Below are 18,362 nucleotides of genomic sequence, written 5' to 3'. Positions count from 1 at the left end.
CTTTAATCCGGATATATGACCATAAGAAACGTTAATGCTTTTACGCTCTTAAGAAAGTGAATGTGAGTGTTGTGCAGCAAGGAATACAAATGCAGAACGTTCCCCGTTATAATACCTCTCTGTACGACTTGAGCGCCCCCTGCTGCCCAAAGACCCTCACTATGTAGACATCTGGCCTCGCAACTTTCTTTTTAAATCTCTAAATATAAGAGCTAAAAACAAGACATCTCAAAGTCTTTAAAAATGTCAGAGAATGATGGAAAATGTCCATCGCTGTTATTGTCTGATTTCTGGATCAATTTTCTGCTAATAAATAATCTTAAAGCCATCTTCCTGTAATTATGTTCATTTAAAAAGGCATTTCTGCTTTACGGAAAAGGCAGAAGTACGACAAATAACGTGAGCCATGACTCGGTTATAGTCGCGTGTCCCATTAAGTCATGGCAGAGGAACAGCGAGAACCACCATGAAGAAAGGAGCCGTTCATTTGATTTGCACCTGTCCTTTTTCTTTAAGCATCCACTCAAATCAACACATTAGAAACTACCTGCATGCAGTCAGTTAAATTTGCTTTATGCAGTCATACAGGACCGAATCATTACACGAGAAACCCTCGCCTTTAAGTCTTCAGGCAACTGACATTTTACCACTGCAATAAACCCACTTTCACTTTCATACGAGCAATAACTGCCAATGTGCTATTGTTCGGCTGCTGTGTAATTCGTTTTGTACTCCGTGTGATTCATACGCCTCCCCCCCATCAGATTCAATGAAACATATCCATCACCCACACGAGCCCTTCAAATTAAATTTAGATTTCATATCTGCAGCACCGAATACATAATTCATACGGACCAATGGGTTCGCAGAGCGAGGCCTATTTTTGTTCCAACAGTCGACACAAGCACACGCAGAAGCAGCAGAGCAGGTTCCATGATCTTTAATAAAAGGCACATGTACAGCCATAGTGAGATGAGTGAGTCCACTGGCATAGAGACAAAGCATTAAAACACAGAAATACAGGAAGTAGAGGTCAGGAGGAGCGAGAGAGAGAGAGAGAGAGATCTATCTGCCTTACAGTAGAATCTACGTAAGTAACATCATCTCATTTCCATTCAAGTAAGTCTAACACTAATATGTCTCTATAGTAAGATTAACCCCACCCCCTCCCATCCCCTTGTTGCCAACCCTGCACACACACGCCATCAAACACAGCTAATGTCTGATCCTCCAAAAATGAGTCCTCTGGAAAGGGCTGTTGAAGTCCAGATCACCGTTTTGATTGATCAGCGATTGGTCAGTTCACAGCCCCCTCAGGACAGGAAGGGGCGACAGGGGCTGCTGCTTCCTTCTGCACGTACACGTCATTAACGGCGCCCACGCCGCACCCTGAACCCGAGCTGTACTCTTACGACGGAACACCGCGTGGCCCCGGATAATCTGCGGGTCAATCACTTTGTGGTAAATTGATTCAACTGAATTAAATACAGGAAAAGTGTGCACCATAGACCCAAAGACGAGTAGAATTCACTTGATGTTAAGCGTTAAAACATTAACTTTTTAGCTCAAGATTAAAGGTTATAATTTCACTGATGTTTGAGGAGCATTTAAACTTGTCAAAGCAATTTTTTTTAAAAAAGGTTTTAAAAAAAATGACAAATTAAAAACAAAAGAAAATGCATCTTGGCCAAAACTAAATGCGCTCAAATGTTAAAATCAAGGTGTCAGAACCACAAGCCTTTTGCCATGCCAATCCTCAACACATTTTAAAGTAGCTCTTCTTTTACCAGAAAGTCATCGACACAGTGATACTTCGGGGGCCCTCGAAGCTCTGGTAGTGGTCCAGCCTTGCTAGTAATGTCCTCGCTGATCACACCGCTTGTTCACCGGGGGGGGGGGGCGTTCACAAACATTCACACAAACACACACAGGCAGCCATTCATGCGCTAAAACCCAACTCAAAAGAAAAAAGTTCACAGGTACTTAAATATTCAGGGTTAAGAGAAATAAAAATGCTATTAGTGTTGAAGGTTAAATATAACCGCAGCTGGAAGAATAAGTTGAAAGAACTAAAACATGCATGCAGCCGGGCCGTCTCTCCTCTTGATGAAAGGTAGGAGGGGGTGGGGGGGAGTAAGACATGTTGGGATGCTGTCTTTTACCTGCTCTGGAAAAAATCTGACACAATATGGTCCAATTTTGCCAAAACAGAGAGACACAGTTGGGGAAACTGGGTCAGAGGGAGGGGTGAAAACACACACATACGTCACACCTCCATCCACATATCCAAAGAACAGCTACGTGGAGTTATTCACTCTATATTCACATTGTCACGCGTCTTTGGGACATCTCAACATGCAAGCAGAGCTTAGCTTGTACCCCCGGGGTCTGTCACCTTAACTCCGTTTGTCTCTGAAACACACAAAACACACCCAGCGAACCCTGCTTCAGTTGGTGTGTGTGTGTGTGTGTGTGTGTGTGTGTGTGTGCTACCTTTGGCTGTGGGTGTCAGAGGTGAAAGCTCAGTCACAAACCACAGGAACGCACCAATCATCTGGCAACCCTGCCTCCCACACTGCTGAAGGTTTCACCTCGCCCCACCATCCCAAATCAAAGCCCACCCATCTCATCTCCATTGCAACTCACAGCTTACCCCAACAAGGGGTCTCACTATCTTGTAAAAGGAGGTAAGTGTAATTAGTGGTGTGTGTGTGTGTGTGCGTGTGTGTGTGTGTGTGTGTGTGTCTGTGTGTGTGTGTGTAGGTGTAAGAGGTATCAGTGGTTCAGTGGTGTCTCTCTTTAATCATCAGATCCTCTCTTCAATCTCCAGGCTTCTTTTTCCTTCCAGTTTCCTTCTTCTTCTTCTTCTTCTTCTTCTTCTTCCCCTTCCCCTTCCTCCTCCTCCTCCTCCTCCTCCTCCTCCTCTTCCTCTTCCTCTTCCTCTTCCTCTTCCTCTTCCTCCTCCCTCCTCCTCTTCTCATGGTCTTTATTTTTGGACTTGGAAGATGAACAGGCGCAGGTTGATGTTTTTGGCAGCCAGCAGTTTGTTGCACTCCACCGAGTCGGAGATGGGCAGAGGGACGTAGTCGGTCTCGTTGGTGTCGTTGCTGAAGGAGTGGTGGTAGATGACCGGCTTGATCCGCACGTCGTCGTACGGCCCCTTCAGCAGCAGGAAGGAGCACTCCAGGGCGGAGTTCACCTGCACACACGGAAACACATCCACGTGAGCCTGAATCCAGGTTAAAGGCAGAATCCCACTTAACTGAGTGATTTTGGTCAGGGAGCACATTACACTGAAGACTTTGAGTTTGAAACATCTTTTCCTGAACTTAAACGTTAAACTGACATCAAACCAAACACCAAACCACGGGGATGAAGCCCCTCTCGTCCTCTCACAGGCTGACCGTCATTATTGCTCCCTCCCTCAGAAGCGAGGCTATTTCAGGGAGTAAGACAGAAATTAAACCGGTGCTCAGCGTCTTGTTTAATGAGGGGAAGAATAGGACTTCAGAGACAAACCCACTCCGGAGTGCACCGAATGAAGATGGATCCATCGGGGCAGCATGCAAGACGCTTCTTGTCTCAGTCTCGGGTGGCCTAAGCCGTTAGGAGTGGGAAATAACCCGAATATGATCTCGAGGGAGACTGCACCGCTGCTCTGATTAGATGAGTAAACTGACTCACCTTTTCAGTCTGTTGCTTTCCCTTTGTAATCAAATCCTCCATTTTAGCATTATAGTCCATTTCCTCCCTCATTTCGATGTACACACCCTCAGTCTGAATGAAACTCGGCAGCAACAAACTTTCGCACATGAGGTTTGAGAATAATTAAATAGAGTAAATTATTTTCCATTTGACAGACTTGTCTTGTTGATGTGTTTTACAGTATCACACAGCACGAAAGGTTTCGGCTTCCTAAATGGCAGCCATCATTCAGTTTGCTCGAGCAGTTCTTTGACATCGGTCGGGTCAGTTCCAAACATTTTCCCTCCCCAAACTTTATCATGCAAACCAGACTCTGCGAGGAGTGGTGCATCGTAGAGTCCTGGCATCAAGCAGAAACTTTAAAAATAGCCACAGACAGACGGGTGAGTGTACCTTGCTCTTGAGGATGAGCTGGAAGGAGAGAGTGCGCTTGCAGGAGAGATTGGGGTTACGCTCTGAGTCGTTGACGCGGGCCTTCAGAACCCACGTCTGGTTGAGAACAGTGAAACGTGGCGTTTCATAGTATAGACGAGTGATGAAGTCATCGGTGCGGTACGGCCTGAACTGCACCTCTGAATGAACAGACAGTGGAATACAAATTAGAAAGGGGCAGAGACAGTTCACCAGAGCCTGTCCAACTCTTTTTGTTTGTACCTGTAAAGCCTATCTTCTCATAGCAGAGCAAGCTAAAGATGCTGTTGTAGAGCTGTGTGTCTCTGCGATGGTTCTGGTCCATCTCTCCCAATATTCCCATCAGCTCCGTACCAGTTTTAGTTGGATGAGAGCACTCACTCTCATGTGCTGGCAGCTCATGAAACGGACCTTGCCAGGGGCAGCCGATCCTCTTGTACTTACACTGCGTCACCCTGGCAACATAATGAGAAGAGGGAGTTAAAGACAAAGGAAGCGCAGACGTGGCGTCATGTAAATGAGATTCTTTACAGAGGTGCTTTGTGATGAATATGAGATACTTGCAGCGAGTGGAAGGTAATAATATCAAAGGCACCAATTAATCTAGGATGTGAACTGCAACAAATGAATGCTGTAGTAAGATAAGAGCTCATTGAGGGCAAACCTCAAGGAAAAAAGGCATAGATTCATATCAGTAACATCCTGGATAAAGGTGCTTTTTAATGAGAACTTGTTACTTTAAGATGAAGTGATGTATTAATAATATGAAAGGTACTACTTAGCCTCTGCAGTGAAGCAAAGCTAATTAGAAACACACTCAGAAAGTACCGTGCCACCCTCATTTCTTTATATATTTCCATGAAAACAGGTAATAGGTGCAGTGGTTTACTGAAATGGGCCAAGATAAATGGAAACACGGTTTAGAAGCAAAACAAAAAACAAAAAACAAAAAAACAGATTGGTGCGACTCTAATAAGCTTGAAAGTTAATGTTTGGTATGAACAGCCTGAACCCTCTTTAGACAAGCTTTCTTGTCATTTCTTTAAGTAGTCTTCAGGAAGAGTTCTTCAAGCTTCTTGAAGGACATTGTTGTTGATGCAACTAAAGAAATGGGAACACATTTTTTTTGTCTTGACTTTAAAATATGACAAGAAAGTCTGGATCCGTGGAAGGAAAATGTGAAGAAAGGAGGGGTGGCTCAACTTAATTCACCCACTTCCCTCAAAAGCTTTGTCTTATACATTTAAACAGGGACTCATGACAAAAACATCTGTGATCACTACAGGACGTTAAATACAGAGCTCGTCTTCAAACAAGCATCCTCCAAACCAATGACGTCACCACCTCCTCATAGAAGGCTGTCAACATTTTCTGCCTGACCGGACCGAAAAACACCCTGTGTCTGCCATAGCTGCTGTCATGGCAACGCCTCCTTCATTTTGCCCAATTCAACGCTGCGTGATACTGTGCAGGGTTACCACAAGCACACACACACACACACAACACAGAAATGCTTTGTAACAGCGTGCGTTGTTGCCGATAGTTTTTTGAACCGGGAAAAATGGGATTTTGGTAATGCTTTTCGCCAACTGTGCCGAGTTTTAGTGTGTTTGAGTGTTGTGATGTGAACCTGTCTTGGCACTCCTCCTTCTGGTGTCTCTCTAGACTGGAGCGGGGGAACTGTTTTAGGCAGAAGGTACAATCTGTCGGCAGCTCACTGACAGCCTTCTCCACTGCGAGGTTCCTGCAGCACAAGTTCTTGCTGATCTCACATCTACTTAACACAGAGAAGCATGAATGATATGTCAGTGCGGCGATTTTGTCTTTCGTTTTCCTGGCCAAAAAATTCCGCTCTGCACGGCCCTGAGAGCAGTCGCATCCAACAGTGGCCTTGGTGTACCTGCAGTTGGGACATGTGGCCTGCTCCTCCTTGAGCCGGGAATCAGCCAGAAGGTGAATGAAGCAGCCAGCACACATCAGGTGTCCATTGGTACACTGTGGCAAAAAAGGTTCATAAAGAGTTAGAGGGAAGTCAAAAACATGAAGACTGAAGATGATCCGTCAGCAGAGTGGCAGAGATCAAGGCAAAAGTTTGAGAAGTACAATAAAATACTTGATCTCTCTTCTAGAATCATATTGGGTAAAAAAAAAGTATTAATTTACTGATCGATACATTTATTACACTATTAACAGCAGTAGTTAAAAGTAATTGTTTTGGGAAAGTCTTACTGACAAAACAGGTGAAATCTAAGGAGTATAGCACATACAAACCCCATTTCCTGAAAAGTTGACAAGTTTGCTAAAAATGCAACGACTTAAACCTGCAAAGTTGCTCATTAATTTGAACCTTTATGTAACAGAAAACAAGTACAAATTAAATGACTTTCAGTGTCCAACTTCCCGTTTTTTCAGAAAACAAAATCAAATATACAATTTGATGCCAGCGACACACTTAAAAGTTGGGAGAGAGGCAAAGAAAGATGGAAAAGCTTTATAGAGTGAACAGGTGACGGCTTCCTGGAGGATTCTACAATAAGCAGATTAAGTGGTGACAGGTGAGGGTGTCAGGACGAGGTGTAAAAGGAGCCTCCACCAAAGGCAAGGATGGGTCACACTAACCACTTTGTACCAAACTCTGTCAGAAAATCATTGATCAGTTAGGAAAATATCTATATTTCTCTATTTATCTCCGTTTGGTAAAGATCAAGGCTGGAAAATACTGTTGGATGTGCATGACCTTGGATCTCTAGTGTGGCACCGAATGAGAAACCACCGAGACACTGTGATCACTGTACCCACGTAATCTCTAAACGACCTTGGAAAATCATCCACGCTCAACACAGACCAACCTTGCATTCAGAAATGTAATCTTTAAACTGGATTATACAAGGAGGAAGCCGTATATCAGCTTTGCGCGGGAATAAGTATGAATTTTTGGCCACAAGCAATCAGCAAAAAGTGAAAAATCCAATGTCGGGGGTTGATGGCTGATGCACAGATATTTTGGAAAGACTCAGGACCGTCCCAGGAGGTCTGCGGTTATTTCAGAAGGATAAACCAGACGTCAGTGCGCACGACTTCCAACGGTGTGGCTTTATAGACACAGAGCGCGTATGCCTGCGGTCCAAATCTGTCTCCCATTGAAAACGTATGGATGGGGCATGGTGAAGCGGAGGATCAAAAAAGGCCACAGACGGCAAAGCGGCTAAAAATCTTGTATTCAGCAAGAATAAACACAGATTTGTCTGAAAAACTGGTCCCCGAAGTTGAAGCCTAAAACCTTACGAAATACGGCCTTTAAAAACTTGATGGTTTTTGGAAAGCTGTACAAGTAAAAAAAAAATTATTTCTCGGCCTCTGAAGACACCAGAAACGTGGCATAAGAAAAGAAAAACATTTTAACTTTTGGTTTAATTGTAAATGACTGACTTTGCCCTCATATTTGTCAATATTCTTTTTTTTTTTGGAAGACAAAAACACACATTGCATCACAATTATAATGGGTTCAGACTAATCTAAGAAATTACAGGTTTAGGTTTTGATGTATTTGGGGGAAAACAAACAAAAAAAAACAACTTCTAAACTTTTCTGGAAATTTGGTTTGTAACTTTGTAGTTCCAAGAGGCGTTACTGGATATATTTAGCTGAGTGTGAGCAAGCGTCTTTTCTCTGAAGCATGTTAAGAAATAATGTGATCCTGTTTTTACTATGTTAATAAATGTTTGGTGTTGAACTAACTTTGGAAAGTGTTTGCTGCACTTTTCTGCAAGGGGTGTTCATGCCGACTAACTGAACAAGGATTTCAGATATGGTCGCTCGACACTGAGAAGGTCAGTTTGAGGTCATCAGGGAGAATGCTAAGGTGGGCTGAACGGAAGGACAAAAGTTTTTACATTTAGATCAAGCTCTTTTTGTGGGGTTTGGGAATGTGGGTTTTGCTGTGGGCAATCTGATAACTCACACCACAATGTTACAAACTTGAGCCAGCACAGCTGACCACATGAGCTGGTTGTTGTCTCTCAGCCTTGTGGCTTTAATTTGCTTTATAGATTTGCTTCCAGGTTGTGTTGGATCTAGTATCACTAAAAATAAATGGAGCTGGCCAACACATTCAACAGATTGACACTTGGGGTTGAGGGTTGGGGCATATGGGGAGCTTCTATCATGAGCTTGAACTGCTTTGCTGATGTTTGACTGTAATTTAAGGATTAAGTGGAGAGAGGGGGGGGGGTCTTGTGATTGACACCACATTTACCTGGTAGACAGACGCCTTGGGCAAGTCTAGACACACGGTGCAGCACAGCACTGAGTACAGTCTCTCCTCCAGTTTTCCTGACTCTCCCTCGGGTATTCTCACCCTCTTCTTGGGTGGCTCGTCTGGGTCTGCCTCGGGCCCCTCTCGCCGTATCCCCACATCCTCTTGCATGGCCGCGACCCCGGCGACAGCCTCCACCGCTGCCCCCACGGCCCCGACCCCCAGGCCGGCCGAGGAGGAGCCAGGGGCGGCCGCAACGCCCACGTCTCTCTCTTCCAGGGAGGACATGGCGATGTCTGTCTAGAAATGTCTATTATGTACCTGCTTCGACCTGTCTGAGTCCGAAATATTAGCTCGTTAGCTCAGGGCTAGCGTACAACCTGTCGAGCTAACGGTCAGCTGACAGCGAGCTAACGTGAGCTAGGCTAACGCTTCAGAAGCAGGCTGTCAGGAAGGAATGCGGGCAGACTTCTTAATGCAACCCTACATATACATACTGGAATTTTAACAAGCCAATTGTTCTGTAATAACGAAATCATGAGCTAAACTTAATAATCACTATCAGATAGCTTAAATGTTGACTAGTTTTGTTGACTTACAGTTAAGCTAGCAGAATATGCGGCTAGCTACGTTGACACAAACACAGCAGTCCTCTCCCTGTGCCCAGGCAGAACAAAAACAACTCGGGCTCTCTCAGCTGTCGTTGCCCTCTCGATGCCGTTATTCGCATTGACAGCAGGTTACAACGACGCGCACCGATGGGCCTGCTCGACTGCTCCCAGCTCCGGTACCGGCTGACTGTCCACGGGACCCACGGGGGGTGTTGGTGATTAAAGCTAGAGACAGTTCTGTTGGGACTTGTCTCTCTGGCTACACAGCCATCTTTGATTTTTTTTTTTTGTTTTTTTTTCTCGTGTCCGTATCCCACGACTTCAACCCAGCACAGTTTTTACAATTTCGTGATCACTCAGAAAGGTTCTAGATTGTGGCTTGTTATTGAAGTTGCGTGTTTAAAAGTAAATATTTCGCCAGTGTCTGTGGGGGCCTCTAAGCGCCTCTAACTACTTGAGTGCAACCGTGAATTGGCTGTCAGCGGAATGTTTTGTTGTGGCAGATGACTTGGGGTATTTAAAGACTTTGAAAGGCGCATGCGCAGTGAACACCTGTGAGTCCGTATATGGCAGTGCTTAAAAGCTGACCAAAACCTGATATGCGACACATTTAGGTTACTCCACCAAATGATGCACATTTCTTCTTGGTGGAATTTGACTAAGTCTGTTTACTCAAGTATTTCACTTCAGGTCATACTTGAGGTGTTTTCTTTTAATGACACGTCTACGTTTAGAGGTACTTTATTATTAATTTCAAAGTCGTTGCAACTAGTTTCTATGCAATTTGATGTAACCTTTTAAAAAATGTTGATCTCTGCACTTTTGGAAAGACAAATCTGGCACTGAGAGAGTCTCTGGGTAACTGTGCCTGAATTTCACTATATTTTCAGCCTTTTTACAAAGCAGTCAGTTTCACGAAGAAACATTTAGCAGATTTATCATTTGATCTACCTCAACTGAACATAAAATCCCGCTTTACACTAAAACTGTGACAGTCTGATGATATATTTGATTGTACAAGAGTCCCAGAGGACATTTTTCTGCATTGAGCCCCTTTGCCTGTAGTGTTCCATGTGCATTTTCCTTGTTATTCTTACTCATTTTTGCTCATGTAACATTTTAGATGCAGGTAATGGAGTGTGTTTACTGTTTGGCATTTTGTAGTGGTCAAATAAAGAATCATTTTGGATATCCATTATCATTATCCATATACTGTAACACTGTCACAAATACCTGACAACAAAAACTTTGAACCAACCTTGTCGCTGGTGCTCTGGTATGTTGACTGCATATTTACGGGCCTGTTGCCGCAGTCTATAAAAGAGGTTCAGCTGGTTGTAAGGAACCCTGCGTTTGTGTGTGTTAAGGATGCATAAATAATTCAGCCAGAAAAACAGGCTGTTGGGAGGAAAGCTTTAATTACCCTTGGCCAGTACAACTGATAGTTTGTCGTAAGCATTTAGAAGCTTTGTCATCCCATCCGTGCCCCAGATATGAGGCTTAGTCGCCACAAAGGCCGGGTAGGATTCAAGCGTGGATGGGATAGAAGGTTGTGAGTGTGCTTTGGGGCGGGTGGGGCAGGATGTCAGTGTCAGCTGTCTGCATTCGGGAGGGACAGCATTAACAACTCCCATTGGACAGAAAGATATGTCTAATTTGGTCTGTGTGGAATGGTGAGGGAGGGAGAGATACCACCTTTAGATATACACACACACTCTGCAGCATGTGGTCACAGTGTTGCGCAATCCCAGTTTTAGTCCCAGGATCTTACTAGACATTTGTTTACCTGAACATTGCCATCTTAATTGCCTGTACCATTAAGAGGAATTAAAATCAGCAGTAGTTTGTTGACAAAACAACCCGATCTGAAATACTTACAATAAACAAACCATTGTGGATGATGTTCAAGAATGTACTGGGGGGGGGGGGGGGTTGGATTGAACATTTCTTAGTGGAGATCATTTAATCCATAACTGTATAGTCAAGAAACAACTTATTCCTTGACAGACTTCTAGGAATGTCTCTAAGATTAGTAAAAAAAAGAATGGGCGTGTCACAAGATCAGCAAACAAAAATAGCTCCCAACAGCAGACATATCTCATCTACAAAAGTGAACATGGTCTGAAGAGTATATAAACCCTAACTAAACAAAAATACCCGAGAAATGTACTAAAAAGTCGTTACACAAATATCAGCTCGACATCAAAAAATGAGAAACTCGTGGTGCTTCACCGCTTACCAACCGATCCTGCTTTTATGGGCCTGAACATACGCGTAACTCAGTCATTACACCAAAACTCATGATTAATTTCTGATTGCAGGGCAAATGGATTATGCACATTTACGAGATGTATCAAGCCTCATCAATCAGACCCTATTCACCAAAGAAGAGAGTACATCACATCCTCTGTCGGTCATTCAAGGATTCAGATGCTAAGAAATCAGCCGCATTGTCCGGAACAATGAAAATGAAGACCCTGATCTAATCACACTATCAAACAGGAGATTTCACAGTGATGTCAGGGCTGCCTGGGTGGCTGGGTGATGGTGGTGTGACCGTTCGCTTCGTTGTGCTTTTCAGTCGGGTGTTTTTGGAGGGTGGCTGCAGTGGGGTGGCGAGTTGGGGACGTTGCGTTGTGTTGAGGGAGAAATGGAGTTGGAGACGCTGCTGCTTGGTTTGGTGACTGGTTGAGTAGTGAGTGATCTGTGGTGGCTCGGTGTGTTGTTTTGAGTAGGGGTGTCGAATCTGGAGATGACTGCTGTTGCCTGTTCTGTTTTAATTATGGTTTCATCTGGGATGGATGCTGAGTTTGAGTAACAGAGGAGTCGAGCTGATTGAGATCTGCATGGTCTATGTTTAACAACTTCGATCCTGGATCATGTTTTTCTCGCCCGCAATGCTCATCTGCAGAGGTGGACTCTGGTTTCACTTGACCTTGTGTGACATCTAAAGGCGTGTGCTTCTTGTTCTGTGCAGATATGATGTTGGCTGTGCTCGCCTCTTCAGATGGTAGAAGCGGTGGTTTGTTCTCACTTTGTCTTCTCGCTGTGAGCTCATCATGCCTCCTGGCAGAGGTTTTCCCCTTGCTGCTAGAGTGTCCCGCTGCTTTTTCTGTGAGCGATTCCTCTGCATTTCTTTGAGCTGATCTTTGGACTCTCAGTAGCCCTGCTGAAGCATCTGCCTTATATCTCTGAGTTTTGTCTGTGAGCGCCCTCTGCCTGCAATTTGAAGCCATAGCTTTCACCCACTGATGCAAGAGGGTCTGCTCTGCTGTCATTCTCACTGAGGGGTCTGGCTGAAGCAGAGATCTGACAAGGCCTCTAGCTTCTGCATGTAAACACAGATGCGTAGAAAAAAAAACACATTGAGGAATCAAATGTGGATATATTCCTATCTGAAATTTGTGGTGGCATGTAGTATATCTCTATCTATCTATCTCACCCTCTGAGATGGAGTCCCAGTAGGGGGACGGGAAGTGAAGTTGTGCTTGTTTTATTAGCTCAAAGAGCTCTTCCTGGTCACGATCCCGACTGCGAAATGGGGGGAATCCACACAGTAGGATATAAAGAATCACACCCAGAGCCCAAACATCCACAGCTACGCCATAACCTGGTGGGTAAAACAAGAACAAATCTCTTCGTATCGAAAAAATTTGGCTGTAATTTATGTACATAAGTCACGTAAATACCTCACCTGTCTCACGGAGGATCTCTGGGGCTACATATGTAGGCGTGCCGCATATAGTGAAGACTGGTTCAGTCACAACCATTGCAAGACCAAAGTCTCCCAGCTTCAGCCGAAAGATGCCACCAGCTACTTGCTCTATCTGAGAGAAGGAATGAGAAGAACACCCGTGGAGGCAGTTTAGCTCAACCTTATTAAACCAAACTGATCATTTGGGTGTCCACATGGTTTCCACACAGATAGAAAAAAAAACCTTTTCACACGTTTTGGATTTTTCAAACTACCAACCCAGCTCAATTTAAAAAAAAAAAATACTACTAATAATAATAATAATATGATATGAGTTTTAATATGAGTTTTAAATGTAAATCTCATCACAGCTACATGTGCAGGTGATGGCCAAATTGCTTAGCTATTAAAAGTCTGTTTAAGTTTGAATAAAAAAATGTGTAAACAGTCATTTTTAACTAACAGCTCAGTCTCTGCAGGAAATCTGGTTCATCGTCTTTCACTGTTAAAACCACAGGTGTCATTTTTGACCAGACGTGAAGGAATACTCCTAAATTCAGGCCTTTGTCTATCAGGCAGAGATCAATGATTCTCTGAAGAGGGTTTGTATTTTTTGTGCCTCCTGGACTCCAAAAGCAGAGGAAATGTTGTTGCATGTCTTAAACTTTGAAATTCTTCAGGTGACTTGAGGTGTTGACATATGTAGATCCCAAAGCCTGCTGAGACAGATAATGACTAATCTCTGCCTTTGAGGCGGGCTTTTTAGATTTATTTTTGATTTTATCTCATCTACTATGTCACTGTCCTGCCAAATAACGCTGCCAAATTCATCCGGCGGTTTTGAGAAAACCCATGCAACTTACGCAGTAAAAACACATTTTCTTGCCATGCTATGTTCACACAACAAAAAGCAATTTTCACAAACACTAAAATGGCAAATTTGCTCAACAAAAAAGCACAGCGGACGTCTCATGCCTAATAGCTCCGGCACACGTTAGAGCAGGAAATTAATTCAGACTTGTCATGTCATTTTCGGAAAATGGCTGTTTAAGTTTGATGCGTTTTTCTTCTTTTTCTTTTTTTGTTTTATAATTAGTCTGGGAAGCACCAAGCTTGTTTCTTTTTCACAATTTCCTCCTTAAATTCATAATTTACACATCTAATTGTTTTCAGTTTCGCCTCCTTTCATTCAACGTGACTCTCAGTGCACTACAAATGAGGCTTTCTGAGTAAACCCCTTCAGACCGCGTGGTGGGCTCACAACAATTTCATGTGGCTCCCGTTATATTAGAACTCCGAATTTTAACGTCAACAATCTGAAACGAGAGGTCTCTCCTTTACCTTCCAAAAACTACTTTACAAAAGTCAGACAGTGCGAGAGATTAAATCTGCTTTTTCAGGGCACGTCTGTGCCGTTCACTGTGAGACTGTTTTTTTCTCCCAGTGATACTTTTTGAGAAGTGATTTTTTTTTGGAGCTTTTTGTGGATTGTCTCTAATCTTCCTACTTCACTGTAAAATAAAAGGTATCGCCATAGCAACTGGTCACTCAGTAGGGAACTGGCTGATTGAAGTGTTTCATTTTATCAATCTTGAGTCTGAAGACATCACAGTATTTTTTTACATTCCTGAAGGAACGAGACAGAATGAAGAATTAGGCGAATTCTGAATCGATAAGAAAAGATTGTTGTTCTCTTAAACAGAATTATAGATCATCCAAATATCACCGCAAAAGGAAATGCATTCTAAATCAGTCATTTTCTTGGAGAACTTTAAAGTCTACTTTTAAACCCTAAACTACTTTTAGGGTTTTAGATTTATTGTGACAGACGGCCCTGACGACTGAGACTATTAAGTACCAACCACTGAGATTGTCCTACTGTTTTTTTTGTATCCGTTCATGCAAAAAAATGTAATAACATCCACTCTCCACTCTTACTGTCTACCCTGATACCCACCAGTAGGTTCTCTGGTTTCAGGTCCCTGTGGACGATGCTCCTGCAGTGGATGTAATTCAGAGCTTCGCTCACGTCTGACACCATCAGTCCCGCCTCAGCTTCTGAAAACTTCCCCCTCTCACTGATGGCTTCAAACAGATCCCCGCCGCTCACCAGCTCCATCAGCAGGTAGGAGTGCGTGTGCGTGTGGTGGTGTGCCAACAGCTGCACTATACGAGGGTGACACAGGCTACCCAGAAGGCTCAGCTCGTTCTGCATCATGTGCTCTCGTCCAATCAGTTTGGAGCGCTCCACGATCTTTACCGCAAAGGTTTGACTGTTGTCACGGCGGCGGCACTCTCGCACCACAGCAAAGTTCCCATCTCCAACCACACGTCCAATTTCATAGCAGCGTTCTATGTCCGACATGGTGACATCGCTGCCGCCTGAACGGAGGTCAAAGGTTTCCCTCCTCTCTGCGTGAGTGTGTGCTGCAGCCACATCTGGAGCTGGATCCAGGAGTTGTAAGTGTATGTGGCTGTTCTCCTCGTCTCTGCTAATTGGCCGAGGAGGTGTCGGGTTGTTGTGAACAGCCAGCTTCTTCCCTTTCTGCTCTATGTGAGAACTTTCTTTTTGCTTCCTTGGCACGGGAGGAAGTGGGACCCTCCTTGATATCACACGGTTCAGTTCGGCACCTTTAGGTTTAGCTCTTCTTGCTAAACAGTTTTCACACAGTATGGAAGAAGGTCCGTCTGCAACTCCACGATCGTCTTCATTTTTTAATGGACCAATAACAGAAGGCGGCTGCTCTCTGACTCCGCCCCTCACACGCAGTCTCTGTAGGTTGTTGGGAAGATGAGGAGGTTTCTTCCAAGAATTCTTTTTGTACGACATCTGAGAATCGTTTTCTGGCTGGTGTGAGTCAGCATTTTGAGATGTGTGTGTATCCATATGATTCTTGACATGTGTATTAGTGTCTCGGTGTGTACCCTGGTTAGTCCCACTGCTGTCTGTCTCCTCACTGTATCCACTGTCAGCCTTGGCAGCTTTATCTGGCAGTGGACGGAGTTTCTTCTCCCAGGCCCTCAGTGCATTAGCACGATAATGTGAATGTTCTGGAAACAGTTCCTCCAGAGCCTCTTGCACACCGCCCAGCTCCGGACGAGCCTTACCGAGAGCCAAAAAGGCCGCTTCTCCACAGAAGAAATCGCACACACCCTTAACCTATGACAGATAGAGAAGAAGGGATTGCTCAAACACACCATCAGGGATCAGATTCGGACCACAAATCAGTTTAAGGCTGCTGACATGTTTAAGATTTATTGTTACATCTGGCCTACAGATTTTTTTTCTCTCAGATTTTTCTGTCCCCCTCATACTTTTAGTTTTTGCTTCCCTCTCCCAGGTTCATCTGATCTTGGTTGGGCCTCACCTCTTGTGCGTGTGTCGTGTACAGGCGTGTGATTCTGGCTCTGTGCCATCGAGGAAACCCCAACGCCTCTGAGATATCCAATAGCAGCTGCTCAAAGGACACGATGCCCCTTCGGTTTAAAAGCACTGTCACCTTGCGAAACAGGGAGAGAGAAAAGAAATCGCAGTTCGGACATGAAATCCATCCCATGTAAAAACACATTTTCAGGCACTGAAAAATAAAAATAGCTCCATGTTCTAATGTTGAACCATCTAGAAATGATTTTAAATGAATGTCTTTATTAATTGTTAATGTCACTAATGCTTTAAATGTTAATAGCCTAAGAATCAGTTTTATTTTAGTCTTTTTATCCCTTTATTTAATCTGTAAAATCCATCCAATGGACTGTTTGACAAGTTCTATAAAAGTATCTGGACCAGAATTCATTTAATAGCCACTGACATCTGTAACTGAAAGGTTAGCAAAACCCACCCATTGAAACCCCAAAAACCTTTTAAGACTGCCATTATTTTTAAAATTGTGCCTTATTTAAAAGATGGTAAATACTGAATTCACCTTCCGTAGTGCACTTTGACATGGGCGCACAATAGTGACCAGGTGAGGCCGCTCAGCACTCTCCTCTGCATGGCGGGTGTGGAAGACAGGAAGGTTAGGTGGAGGAGGAGCTGGAGGAGGAGGAGGAGGAGGGAAGTGGGACCTGGGAGCGTGTCCTGCAGGATGTGTGTGGATCGGCCATGGCTGGGGTACCACACCAGGACGCTTCAACAGCGGGACAGGAGGAGCTGAAGCAGGGAGACAGAGGGAAGGATATTTGTGGGAGATCAGAGACAGAAAGAAAGAATTGGATGATGATTAAACCCCAGTGGTGGGTTTCTTCTAGACTTACACACAAAGATCCAAAGGAAAACTCATAAGTAACACAACACCAGGTCCTCATCCTGTGTGACTGTGCTCGTGATTGTGATAACAAATCCGGGCCGATCAGATTGGAGCATTTTCCATCACATAGAGTGCAGGGGCCATTTGAGATTCCTCAATCACCTCGCCCTACTGGCTGAATTATTTAGGCTTCCTTAAGTCCTGAGGAGCCACACACACACACACACACACACACACACACACACACATCCGCCACAACAAAAGCTTGATCTGGTTAGGGCTCAGCTGGACCTGCATGATTAATGAAACATTAGAGACACAGCATCTTTGACGTTTCCCTTTCTGGCACCGAGGGGGACAGGGAGATGTTATCTGTCCACCCAGCGGGGGTTCGTTTTTTTGTTTTGTTTCGTTTTGTTTCCTGACGCAGACAGAAACACAAGACCGCCAACGTGACCGGGGCCCCTTTTTAACGACACCACTGGTCCACTGAGAGTGAGCGACAATACACACATTATTCACACACAAATGACTGAAAAGATCCACGCAGTTTAAACATCTCATTAAGAAACAGCTGTGGCCAGCCGGAGAAGATTGAATCAAGCTTTTATATCCTTCCGTGTGTGAGGGTGTGAAGAGGTGGCTTGTAATTTCAGGCTCTTTTCTATACTAACAATGTGTTAAGAAACTCAACCATATCGAACATTTTTATGGAGCTCAGATGATTTCAAAACTAATTCTCATGCAGCCACCGTGTCATGGCTAAAGCAGCCTAAATTTAGCCTCGCAAGTTGTTTCATAAAGGTTTCAATATAATTCTCTGAATTTTTTTTCTCATTACCATTTTAATGAAAAATCCATTAGACCCCCCCAACACAACTCACCCGCCAGTCTCCATTTAGTGTTGCGCGCCGCTTCACATCCATGTCGGGCTTTATGCGAAGGCGTCATGCCTCTGAACAACAAGGAAACACCCGAGACAGCAGGATACAAATCCTATTTTTGTGTTTTTCGTGTATCCACGACTTGCTGCTGTCCTACTCTCCGCTCCTACCTTTTAGGAAAAGTAACGAGATGCGCGCTGTGAGTTGGCCGCTTGCGTGGTTACTATGGAGACGAGTCAAGTTTAGTGAACTGGAGGACAAAGTCCAACCGGAAGCTCGGAGAGTTTGCTGTTAAAATAAAATTTATCGAGTAATTCGACGTAATCTGAGAGCGTCGTGCTTTATTTTGATTTAGTAAGTCGTATTCTTCAACTCTATGCTTTCATAAATTAACTTTAACTATATATATATATATATATATATATATATATATATATATATATATATATATATGTATTTCAATATATCTCCGAAATAAGTGACAAATTAAACCTTTTCCCAAAAATGTTTTTGCCTGTTGTTATTTATTAATTGCAAGTTGTGGGCAACAACACA

The 18,362-nt window shown here is 43.8% G+C and overlaps 2 protein-coding genes across 3 annotated transcripts; both read right to left on the bottom strand.

Annotated features, from left to right (window-relative positions):
* Positions 1–924: 924 nt before the first annotated feature.
* zftraf1 (zinc finger TRAF-type containing 1) lies at positions 925–9,476 on the bottom strand. Of its 2 annotated transcripts, none has more exons than XM_075450226.1 (6): positions 8,372–9,476; positions 6,017–6,111; positions 5,747–5,893; positions 4,360–4,571; positions 4,099–4,277; positions 925–3,199 (listed from the first exon to the last, which is right to left on the bottom strand). In XM_075450226.1, the coding sequence occupies exons 1-6, from the start codon at positions 8,657–8,659 to the stop codon at positions 2,987–2,989; spliced, it is 1,134 nt and encodes a 377-aa protein (XP_075306341.1). In that variant the 5' UTR covers positions 8,660–9,476; the 3' UTR covers positions 925–2,986. The 2 variants fall into 2 exon arrangements, with proteins under 2 accessions (XP_075306341.1, XP_075306342.1); XM_075450227.1 differs by having other exon boundaries at positions 5,747–5,890.
* A 912-nt stretch (positions 9,477–10,388) lies between these two features.
* On the bottom strand, positions 10,389–18,006 carry dclk3 (doublecortin-like kinase 3). The gene is made up of 7 exons (XM_075449430.1): positions 17,808–18,006; positions 16,600–16,826; positions 16,045–16,176; positions 14,634–15,836; positions 12,677–12,809; positions 12,425–12,592; positions 10,389–12,310 (listed from the first exon to the last, which is right to left on the bottom strand). Exons 1-7 carry the CDS (start codon positions 17,872–17,874, stop codon positions 11,763–11,765), a joined length of 2,478 nt encoding a protein of 825 aa, XP_075305545.1. The 5' UTR covers positions 17,875–18,006; the 3' UTR covers positions 10,389–11,762.
* Between the last annotated feature and the right edge of the window lie 356 nt (positions 18,007–18,362).

The sequence above is a fragment of the Odontesthes bonariensis genome, chromosome 18 (genome assembly GCF_027942865.1).
Source record: "Odontesthes bonariensis isolate fOdoBon6 chromosome 18, fOdoBon6.hap1, whole genome shotgun sequence".
Classification (NCBI taxonomy): Eukaryota; Metazoa; Chordata; class Actinopteri; order Atheriniformes; family Atherinopsidae; genus Odontesthes; species Odontesthes bonariensis.
This window is presented reverse-complemented; position numbering and strand designations above follow the sequence as displayed.

Excerpts from the sequence above, each read along its gene's own strand:
- zftraf1 (XM_075450226.1), bottom strand. The coding sequence starts at position 8,659 with ATGTCCTCCCTGGAAGAGAGAGACGTGGGCGTTGCGGCCGCCCCTGGC. Across the intron at positions 6,112-8,371 it reads CCAAGGCGTCTGTCTACCAG|TGTACCAATGGACACCTGAT; the intron begins GTAAATGTGGTG and ends TTTTTGCCACAG. Across the intron at positions 3,200-4,098 it reads AGCTCATCCTCAAGAGCAAG|GTGAACTCCGCCCTGGAGTG; the intron begins GTACACTCACCC and ends CCGTGTGTGCAG.
- dclk3 (XM_075449430.1), bottom strand. The coding sequence starts at position 17,874 with ATGACGCCTTCGCATAAAGCCCGACATGGATGTGAAGCGGCGCGCAAC. Across the intron at positions 15,837-16,044 it reads ACACGACACACGCACAAGAG|GTTAAGGGTGTGTGCGATTT; the intron begins GTGAGGCCCAAC and ends TATCTGTCATAG. Across the intron at positions 12,593-12,676 it reads AGAGATCCTCCGTGAGACAG|GTTATGGCGTAGCTGTGGAT; the intron begins GTGAGGTATTTA and ends TTTACCCACCAG.